This window comes from Epinephelus moara, chromosome 19, assembly GCF_006386435.1.
Source record: "Epinephelus moara isolate mb chromosome 19, YSFRI_EMoa_1.0, whole genome shotgun sequence".
Taxonomy (NCBI): domain Eukaryota; kingdom Metazoa; phylum Chordata; class Actinopteri; order Perciformes; family Serranidae; genus Epinephelus; species Epinephelus moara.
This window is the reverse complement of record NC_065524.1, coordinates 2040352-2051963: the sequence shown is the minus strand read 5'-3', so window position 1 is coordinate 2051963 and position 11612 is coordinate 2040352. Positions and strand designations below refer to the sequence as shown.

Sequence of the window (11612 nt, the reverse complement as noted above, 5' to 3'; positions counted from 1 at the left end):
TCCTGGAAGAGGGATCCCTCCTCAGTTGCTCTTCCTGAGGTTTCTACTGTTTTTTTCCCCCGTTAAAGGGGTTTTTCTGGGGAATTTTTCCTTATCCGCTGTGAGGGTCCTAAGGACAGAGGGATGTTGTATGCTGTAAAGCCCTGTGAGGCAAATTGTGATTTGTGATATTGGGCTTTATAAATAAAATTGATTGATTGATTGATTGATACGAGGAAGCCAGTCGCTCGGGGTCCGTGCAGAATTAGACGATGTGTGCTAACTCAAGTTGGTTCTCCTTGTTGCTGGAAGGTTAGTTGCAAACCTTGTGTTTGCCCTTCTAACTTCTCTGGTTTCAGGTTTGCTCCTGCCGTGAGGGAGGGCAAGTTGTGTCCAGGAGAAAGTGAGTCTGTGAGCAATTGCCCTCCCTTCAGTAATTTGGGGGCAAGGGCCTCTGAGTTGGTCAGAGCCCAGGAAGAAGAGGAGACCTGTCTGGGCAAGTCAAAGGCCCAGGAGCAAGAGAGAGAGAGTGAAGAATGCAGGACTTCTCTTAGAGTGTGCCTGGTGAGTCACAGGGCACCATAAAAGCACTGTCCAATCAGGCATGAAGACTGGTCTCTCATTTAGGTCATAGAATGGGGCATCCTGTGGAGATAAGGGCCAAATAGCTGTCTTTGCTTGAAGAACAAAGACCATGAGGTCTCTTACCCTTTCAGATGGCAAGAGAAGAAACCTTCACATGTCCAGTTTAGATTTTAACAAATGACAAATCATATGTGGTCCAGTGAATCCCAACAATCTTTGTCATCTTTAGAACTGGAAATGACATATTGTCAAAATAAACAAACACACACAGAATAATAGAAGTTAGAAGTGGATAAGTCTCACTGTTGTTGTCTGAGGATATCTTGGGTAAAGACTTGCAGGATCTGGTATGAAACATGACAAACATAACCATCAGATTATGGTAACAGTCAAGCAAAACAAGTTGTACACAGTTATTCATTTATGCGTATCTCATGAGAAATAGCAACAGAAGAACATGATTACATATGTAAGCCATGTTTTTGCTTCCACATGTAACGCCTCTAATTCATATGCATCAAAACAAGAATTATTTAGCTGCTTGATTACATAGAGGGGGAAATGCCTGATGAATTATCACAGGCCATGACAATAAAACCTAGGGGTCCTGACCTGCGAGATTAATAATTAAAAGCAGCAGTGGAGCCTCCAGCTTCCTCCCACCTCCTCTGGCACTGATGGAAAACAATTAGAGCTGAGTGGGATCACTGATCTCTCCTGGTGCTGGGGTGGAGGTGAGCCATGCCCTTCATTCGAGGAACAATTAAAACACTAGTTAAGGAACTGGGGTTGGGGAGTGGATCACTGAATGTCAACTGGCAACTACCCAATGCGCTACTTATCAGAAATCATCATGGCAGGAGCTGCAGAGCTGCAGAGCTGCGCTTTGTTCCCCACAGGAGATTAGAATAGAAACATGTAGCTTAAGTGAACAAGAAGGGTGTACATATATATATATATATATATATATATATATATATATATATATATATATACACACACACACACACACACACACACACACACACACGTGTACTGTATATACTTATTTATTTATTTNTGGCCTGCCACAAGTCAGCACTCTTGGCCACCGACACACACACACACACACACACACACACACGTGTACTGTATATACTTATTTATTTATTTATTCATGAAACAGCAGAATAGAACTCTTGTTGATCCTTATAGGTTGTACATGCTAAGTGGAAGTTTGATAAGTTAACAATAAGCTATTTCAGAATCAATAGTGTACAGGCCTTTTATGTCAGACAATGAGCATGTGTTGTGTCTCATACATCCTCAGATAAAGCAGCTGGAGGACAGGTTGAGGACCTCTGAGGCTTGGAAAGAGCTGACGTCATTGAGGCATAAACTGGAGCTCGTGGAGGAGGAGAAGAGGGAGTACAGTGACTAATGCTCCAAGGCTGAAATGGAGGTCAAGGATCTGCAGTTCACAGGTGAGTACATACAGCATCTGGAACTATAAGGACAGGACACACCGTGGACCGTTACACTATATGTTATAGAGGACAATACAGAATAGAACACTTTAGAGGGGGCATTACATGGAGGCTACAACAATGCCAACAGGCCCAGTGTGACTTCAAGCATGACCATGAGAATCTGGAAGACCATTAGTGGTTCTTCAAAGTTTCCTATTCTGTTCTTGTTTCTGTTGTGAAGGGTTCTGTGTGTGTCTCCTGTAACTGGATGTGTTGCACTGGCCAGTTGAAGAGCTCCAGAAGAAGATGCAGGCAGCTACCAATCCGCCTCCAGCTCTGGCACCTCCACCTCCCACACCACTTCCCCCTCCTTCAGTCTCAGCTGCGGCCTCCATCCCGCTCAGGTTCGATCAAACTCAATACACTCAATATACACATTATGTTTTCAGGTTGTCCGTCTGTCTATCCATCCATCTGTCCGTGTGTCCCATTCTCGTAAACATGATATCTCAAGAACATCTTGAAGAATATTTCTTTTAAGTTTGGCACAAATGTCCACATGGATTTGACGATAAACTGATCGGATTTTGGTGGTCATAGGTCCAAGGTCAAGGTCACTGTACCCTTGTCCGTTTCATTCTCATGAATGCCATATCACAAGAACTTCAGGGAATTTCCTCAAACTTGTCACAAATGTTCACTTGCACAAAACGATGAAATGATTAGAATTTGGTGATCAAAAGTCAAAGAGCAAGGTCACTGTGACCTTACAAAACATGTTTTTGGCCAAAACTCAATTATTCATGGATGCTAATTATGACAAAATTTCACACAAAGGTCTAATAGGATAAAACAATGAAGTGATGATATTTTATATACAAAAGGTCGAAGGTCAACTTTAGCGTGACATTATAGTGTTCTGCTTAAACCACTTTTCTGGCAATTATTATCCATCATATCTCAGGAACCGATGGGGAGACATTTGGTCAGATACTGAACTGATGACTCTAATCTTGGGTGTGTTTATTATGACATTGCAGTGTTTGTACAAAACCAAAAGCTAAATTTGATCATTAAGACCCTCATTTGTTCTTAAAAGCCTAACAGCAACACTGGTCAGTGATGACCAAATCAATGCCAGTTAGCACTTTTGGGATCCTGTGAGAGCAGCTGTTAAATAACAACCATTTGATCTCCATTTGTACCTCCCCCGTAGTTCACTGTTGTCATTGATCCGAAAGCGAAGAGACATCAGTCCTGACATCCCACTGGTGGTCCAAGACTCAGCCAAGACACCAGGTACACATCAAACATCCACAAGAAGTGCATTATATAGATTATCCAATACCAGTCTTAATACAGTATACACAGTTAAAGATTCAGCACCAGCAGTTTAAGAGTTGTATTGTATTTAACTATTTAGGCAACAACACAAACACAAAGAAACTCCTAAAAAACAAAGAAACAATGAATGCTTTTCAACCTGTTTGGCAAATACACAAGCTCTGAATATGATAGTGATATTGAGCAAGAAATGTAAGGAAACATGAAGGCAGTGGAGAAAGAAGAAATTAAAGAATTAACAGAAGAAGTACTAAAATAGGGATAATAGTTCCCCTGCACACCCGCTCAGCTAAAGGACTTTTTCCAGTGTGTTGTGTTTGGCCCAGAAAACCAGACAGGGACCTGCCCCATTCTTCTTTGTTAGGAAGCAAACTGAAAAGTGGCTCAAACATGTGGATATGTTCCACAATCCAGACTCCAATCAAGAAACGAGAAAACCTTTGGGGTTTTATGTTTGCTCAACCAGGATCCACTGTGCCCATATAAAAAAATATGTATATTCTTTTTTTTTTATTCTTTTTTTTTTCAAATCTGTAACCAAAGCATAGGCCACAACTGAGTTTACTTAAATGCGTAAGCATGGTGTGAGATATTTTTTAGAGAGAAAAAAGATTTTAGATGGTCATTAATGTTCATATTCAAATGACTTCATTTAGTATGCAAATATTCCATTTTGTTGTGTTCCAATACACAAACTTTTTTCTAAGTGATGTCAGTGTACGGAATGCTTTAATTTCCGTAACTCATACCCTCTGATAATTAATAATTCAGCATATATTTTCTTTCTCTTTGCTGTGTTTGTTCATTTTGTATTTTATTCTCCTCAGGGGTGCTATTTCTCTTGCATTTCAGAGAGGGAGAACTGGTCTTTAATCCAATTTTTGCCTTTCAGATTTGATCCTTTTTGCCCTTTCCTTTGCAACTCAAAATCACTTTTTGTGTAGAAGGACAAATGTAGAAGCAAGTGGTGCATGAGAAATTCAAACTCAAATCTCCATCATTGGCCTATTAGGTCAACATGATAAATTCTTCAATTTGTGCAAACAAAAAGGAAGCCTTGGCTTGCTGGAGCAGGTAGGACATCCATGTTGACTGAACAGGCTATAGTGTGTCCTCATTTTGTTAAATAGTTTTTGAATATACGAGGCCTGAATTGGGCGCTACGCACAGACTATTTGTTGGAATTACAAACAGGGCTGAATAGGTGCCACCCAAGGATCTTCTACTCTGACTCCTGAATAATAGTCTCTTTCTGAGCACTTTGGAGGAAAATATTTTACTATTACTTTCATATGAAATAGTTTTTGTGTAACATTTTAAAGACATCTTACTAACAACAGTTCCATTGTGTATGCCATTGAATGTTTTATGTTAGGAAATTAAATATTCACATTCTTTGCCAACGGGCTGCATTATTGCAGATTTATATTTTTTTGTTCCCATCCTTTATAAACTTGAGAAACTCTCTTATCCTCACACAACTTTTGGATGGAAATTGCTGAATAGTGTTTGTGTTTTTACACATAAGTCATTCCAGAGTAAGTTTGGTAACTTCACACAATAAAAAAGGCTCTAAACTTTACAGATGTATTTTGAATATTACAGTACAAAATTAACAGCCACAGCATTATTCACAGCATGATTATGAATTGTTCCATGACTACAGAGAAATCCATCCTAAAACAAGATTCACAGTAATGCAGTTCACTCAGTATTTATGGCATAATGGAGAGGTAAAAGCTGGAATTTCTCCAGCAAAAACTTCATTGATTGGTCCTGGGGGCTCATGTCATTTTCAAGCTTTTACATCCAAATTAGCTACATTTCAAGCACAGTGCTAATGATGTGAATTACACAGTGCCTCATACCTCTCAAAATCATTTAAACTCACTCTGGTTTTTGGCACTGTTTCCTACCATGGCATACTATTTAGTATCAGTGAAGCTGCTAAATATGACATGTTTGTCAAAATGGCTAGGATCAAGAAAGGCATTCAACTTCGACCTGTCAGCCAGTCACCTAATAGAACCAGGAGACAGGTACCTTCAATAATCCTCTTAAATGGTGTATAACTCTTACAATATCTGCAACTGGATTTTTGACATTTAAAGCCATTTATTGAAAGCTTTTGACCTGTAGTTTGCCAGTAAATCAGTAATCAGTTATGGCCAATAAGGCTGCAGTGCTGTGTGTCCTCCCATTAGCTCTGGTACACCTCTATGCACTGGGCGTGGTGCCCTTGATGTGAGTGTGTTTTGAATATTCTACTTACTCTCCACCATAGCTGTCACATTTAAAAAAAATAATTAACTAATACATATTATTTTTTTTTTTAAATTAATTTTAATCTACTGATGTGGAATAGTCTTAAACTTGAGTGACAAGCTAATGCTACTATAAGGCTAATCCATTCATCCATCAGTCCATCCAGCCATCCATCCATTTCCTGCTGATTATCCAAGGCCAGATCGCGGTGGCAACAGGCTAAGCAAGGCAATCTAGATCTTGCAGTGTTCCCAAGTCAGATGAGATATATAATCCCTGGGTGTGACCTGGGGTCTCCCACAAGTTGGACTGGAAAACCTCTAACGGGAGGTAACCAGGAGGCATCCTAATTAGATGCTGCACCACCTCAACTGACCCCTTTCAACACAAAAAAGCAGAGGCTTTACTCAGAGCTCTCTATGGATGTCTGTACTCCTCACCCTATTTCCAACACTGAGCTCAGCCACCCTACAGAGGAAACTCATTTCAGCTGATTGTTTCTGCAATCTCATTCTTTCAGTCACTACCCAAAGCTCATGACCATAGTTGAGGGTTGGTATGTTATGCAGTTAGTAAATCGAAAGCATTGCCTTTCAGCACAGCTCCCTCTTTAACACAACGTTCTGTCACAATGCCTGCATCATTGCTGATGCCACACCAATCTGCCTGCCCATCTCATGCTCCATTTTACCCCCACTTGGGACAAGACCCTGAGATACTCCTTCGCTTGAGGCAATAACTCTCCCAACCCAGAAGGAGTGATCTGCCATTTTCCAGCAAAGAACCATGGCCTCAGACTTGGGGGTGCTGACTTGCAATTCTGAGGTACCCAAAACTTTCCCCCACCGGCTGTGCCTTGAGATCCTGTTCATGAATATTGCAAACTGTGCACTGAAACCCCCCATGAAACCCCCAGCAGACCTACAGGGTTAAAGAGCTGGTCCACTGGTCCACAGCCAGGAGGGAATCCACATTGCTCCTCCTGGATCTGAGTTTCGACAGTAGGTAGTCTTCTCTCCAGCATCCTGAAATAAACTTTCCAAGGGCGGCTGAGCAGTGTGATACCCCTTGGAGCACAACCTCAGGGCCCCTTTTTTAAAAATGGGAATCACCACCCTGGTCTGCCCAATACATTCTCACTGCAACCTCGTCACATATCTACGTTTGGTCATGGACTCTTCAACACTGCGTGCAAGGTACCCGGGGTGTGTTGGTTGTTGGCGTTCTGGGATGCAGTGTCAAATTCAGCCTGTTATATGCATTGTCTGTTTTTAAAATACACATCCGTTTTCACAGGAAATGTAAGATTTGCATACAGACTCTTTCAAAATGATCGCACTATGTCGGTACTACTCTGTAGATAGACATTCCTTTCCTTCAACAGCAATGTGGTTATGTTTAGCCAACACTGCCACACTGCAGGCACTGTCCTCAGTGCACCTTTGAAGAGGTGAGTCGGCCAAGACAGTCCTGAGCCTTCAGCATCTCAGGGCAAATCTCAACCACACCTGGCACCTTGTTGCTGAGGAGCTTTTAGGCTACCTCAGAGATCTCTGCCGGGGATGTGTCTTTCGCTGCTCAACACAACCTGAGACAAGCCCTGCTTTCCCTTTCTGAGTCATCTAACCTCCACCCTTAGCCAGACATTCCCAGTTCACCCTCACTACATGTTTGGGTTTACCAGGTCTGTCCGGCAGCCTTGTGCATTTTACAAAGTCAGCAAACAGCTTTACCATTATTCACAATTTTTCCATTGATGAAATTAAATCTGAATGCTTCCTCATATTACTTCACATATGGTTTGATGTCATGATTAGCCATTCTGCACAGCTTGCAAAGCAGATCAACAATAACCTAGTAAGTGTACTAAGGAGACAGGGCGTGCAGCAGATCAGAGTGCAGGTGCATTTTAAATGGCCTGTTAAGGGACATTGCTCATTGCACATGCTGGTCTTTCGACCAGAACACACCACTGTGAAACTACAATTTCAATTCCAGTACAAACTGCAAAGATGTCTCACAGTGAATAGTAAACACTGACAGAGAGAAGACATGACAACATGAAACTGAAAAGTAATTAAAGGAAGTGCATGTCTGTGATTTTTGCCATGATTGTGACAGAAAATATGTTGTCATCTTTGTTGAAATCACCAAACTAAATCACATTGTACATTGTTGAGCGCATATTGTTCAGTGCTCTTAAATCCATCAGTGTGTGGGATTACCTAAGAGCTGCTTGTTTTGATAAAACGTGACATATGGTCAAGACATCTTTTAGTCTGCGTGTTCCTCCACCAAACCAACTCTGCCAAATTAGATAGCATTAGGACCTACCTCTACGAGGTAATTATAAATAATGAGGATGGGAAAATTGACGTGACTCAAAATGATTGTGTGTTTACACATTTGCTTCTTGTAGAAAGCATACATCCTCATGCTTGCCTACAGTGTCTCGTCTCTGTAGAAAATGGTGCAGTTTAGCCTCTAAGTGCTGAATGAGGAAAAATAAGTATAATGTGTCAGACTGCTGTTTATTTACCAAACCCATCTTTTCCCTCCTATTTTCCTTTTATCAGATTGCGAGGCTGCCCTCTAATTCTGCCATTCAGGAACTTAAAGAAATCATGGTAATGGGACTTTAAAACAATCCAATGTCCTCACAAGCCATATTTTACTGCTTGAACTTTTACTGTGTTTACACATGGGTAGAAGCTTTGTTTTCTACACTCTACATGGATGTTCTCACACCAGAATTTAATGTTAAAATGTAATAAAATTCAACAAAGGTTGGAAAAGGAGTCAGATTTTTGCCTAAGAGAAAATGCTACTGCAGCATTTTAAGAGCTGCAGACAATATTTGCACACTACATGTGCAACATATGTATTCTTTTACTGTTGATTATGCATTCACTCCAGTTGAAGTCAGGCTATTACCACTTAAAACTGCTGGAGTTTCTTTGAGATCTGCTCATTTTGAGCTGTAATGGTTACTCAGCATTGTTGTTACTGATCAGTCTGTATGTACATATGTATGTGTTTTTATTGAAACTGTTCAGGAGAATTTCAGAGGAGCCTCCCCCCAACCAAAGGCAATGTCTCCGCCAACAAATCACGATGAGGAGCTGCAGAGAATCCTGCTGAGACGGCGGGATGCACTGGAGTCCCAACACAATGGCAGTAAGTTTCATCTCTTTTGCTTTACACCAGTGGCGGTGTTAGGCCTGGACATCTGAGGCTTCAGCCCTGGATCTAGATAGGCTGTATATATATATTTATTAAAAAAAATAAAATAAAATAAGAATAGGCCTTATTATAAAAACAGAACAAATGTGTCATTTCCTTTATGCATAAAACCCCTTAAAAATACTGTCATTCAAGCAGCATTTTGTGGGTTCAGATGCAAGAGAGAAAGAGAGTGCACCAGTAATCACTGTAATGCTGCAGCTGGTAAAGGTGGAGCTCATTTGAAATGCTGCAGGATGGTTTAATTAATAATTATAGATCACCATGTATTAGTTAATGATATATTGTATCAATAATATTCGTCTTCAAAGTAACTAAAGCAAATAAATAAATGTAAATGTAGTTTTTAAGGGTAAATAAAATGTCAGATTGCATATCAAAATAGAGCATGTTCATTAAATTCATTAAAAATCATGGGGAGGATCCCCCCAAACCAGTGTTCATTTTTACAGCTATTTTAGATTTAGTCTTAGTCTTGAGATAAAAATGTTTATTAGGTTTTCACATTTTAGCCATTTCTATCCTCCATAGTTTAATGGTAATTAATGATATTAATAATATTTTAGTCAACTTTTAGTCATTATATTTTCTATATGTTTTTTTTTTTTATCTTTAAACTAATCCAGTTAGGCTAATTCATGTATCAGAAATTAGAATCAAGGTGACAGGTTGTATAAAAATTTCATTCAGACAATTTCCTTATAAACTACAGAAAAGTTCTACAAACTTACAAACTGTCATTTCTCCAGCAGATTTTGACAGGTTTAGGGGGTGATTTACAAGCACACACTTACTGATCATCATTTGAAAAGCTCAACATCTCTCTATTTATGCTCTCAAAAAATTTTGACACCACAAATAACTTATCTGAGACAACTACGATTTGTACCCAGATTCATTGTAAACTCAGGCTCATCAATCTCACTGTAAGGAACAAAAAAATAATTTAATTAAAGCCTGAATTCTTTCTTAATCTGCAACATGTTAGTCTGGAGGTTGAAACTTGTGTCCTCTCACAGAGTTGGTGATTAAAACTAAACTTTCATCTCTGTCATAGAAAACTCATCTGAGTTCAGACTGTCTACTTAAAGCACAGCTGCACTCACAGATAACTGAGCACCTACCTGCCTGTCAAACAGCATCAACCCAGACCTTCTCCAGTCTGGACTAAATGCAGTACTGCGGGGATCAGCTGTGAAGTCCGGCGACTGGTGGCTACTTGCTCCACTGCAGTACAGCGGCTAATGAAACATATTGACACAGACTATTTACTGTTTGCTAGCCCGTCGCTCATGCGGCATGTGAAGATAATCAGAAGCATGGCCATTCTTGGCTTTCAATGTCCGATAGTCCACCACTAACATTTTTGTCACATCTTGTCTTGTCTTGTCAACAAAAATGAAACATAGATTTTATCTTAGTTTTTATGAAAAAAAAAGGTTGTTGACGAAAAATTTTAGTCATTGTTTTCGTCAACAAAATTAACACTACCCAGACCCCTTAATAGAGGTCCGGACTAAACCTCAGATGTCCTAAAAAAAACAAACATCCGGTACGGAATATTAATCACTCATAACTGATCTTCTTTGTTTTAAAAAATATATAACATCAGTTTGAATTGTAAAATGGATTTTCTCAAATGTGTTGTGTTGTTTAAAAGGTGGTGTACATGTGATTTTGTTGGTTTTTGTGTCAGAGGGTGAAAACAGAGTTAACACTGAAGCTAAACTGTACTTCTCTCATGAGTTAATTCTCTACAATGTGTACTTGTACACATTTAGTATGTACCTCTGCTCTCTGCTGCTGTTTCAATGCGTCCAAAGTGGCAGGCACTAGCAACAAATCTAACTTTAAATCTTTTTTTCCACAAAGGCAAACTCCAGAACAACTAACGAATAGAAACAAATAGAAAAGAATAAAATATCACAGAATAAAATGTAATATTTGACAAAGAAGCAATAAAACAATGTAACAGCATGTTTCAGAGAAATGAACCAGTAAACAATAGTAAATAAATCAGTACAACCATGAGTAGGATTCAGAAGAATTAAAACCATACAACCGGTACATGTAAGGAATGTATGGCAGGTGAATGAACTCTAATTACATGTTGGGAGTTATGGAGAAAGTTACTGGTTATTACATGTCATCATTTGAAATAATTTTAAGGAGAAGTTGAACACCTTGTGAGCAATCTGTCACTTCGTTTTCTGTTTTTAGAATCTCAGAAGTCCTGATGTAGTGTGAGTAACACATGACAACAGTGATTGTTGCACCGAGTGTTTGTGTCTTTGTGCAGGTCACCATCCCATCCTCTCCTCTGCTCTGCTGTCTGAAGGGTGCCACCATGCAGGCTAAGCTCGGCTCTGACATCATTACTCACCCGATGATGGAGGATCACATGACACAAAATCAATGACTAGAATTTAATTTTACTGTTCTAAAATAATCATTTCAGCTTGTATTATGAGCAGTCCACCATACGGTCAGAGTCAGCGGATTTCCACATCGGATTAAAGAAAAACAAAATCATCAGCAGTCATCCTGGACATTAATCAAGACAGAGGTTAAGCAGCACCTGAACTAAGAGCACACGCATGTCAGTGATTTACATTGAGGCCATTTCATTTGAGTGAAATGAACAATCCCACAAAGCCTTTTCAGGGTTCATTCAGCTCTTTTTCTGATACTGAAGGTAAAGCCCAATTTATTGTTTGCACTGCGAGGAACAGTGGAGAGGGTTTTGCA

The 11612-nt window shown here is 39.7% G+C and overlaps 1 protein-coding gene across 1 annotated transcript in view; it reads left to right on the top strand.

The window, feature by feature from the left end:
* LOC126407094 (uncharacterized) overlaps positions 1–11222 on the top strand; it is a 103068-nt gene extending 91846 nt beyond the window's left edge. Inside the window, 8 exon segments of the mRNA XM_050071777.1 lie at positions 1874–2027; positions 2299–2416; positions 3229–3311; positions 3545–3548; positions 5296–5395; positions 8198–8248; positions 8678–8798; positions 11164–11222. Of these exon segments, the coding sequence (XP_049927734.1) occupies positions 1874–2027; positions 2299–2416; positions 3229–3311; positions 3545–3548; positions 5296–5395; positions 8198–8248; positions 8678–8798; positions 11164–11222 (690 nt within the window).
* The last annotated feature ends 390 nt before the right edge of the window (positions 11223–11612 follow it).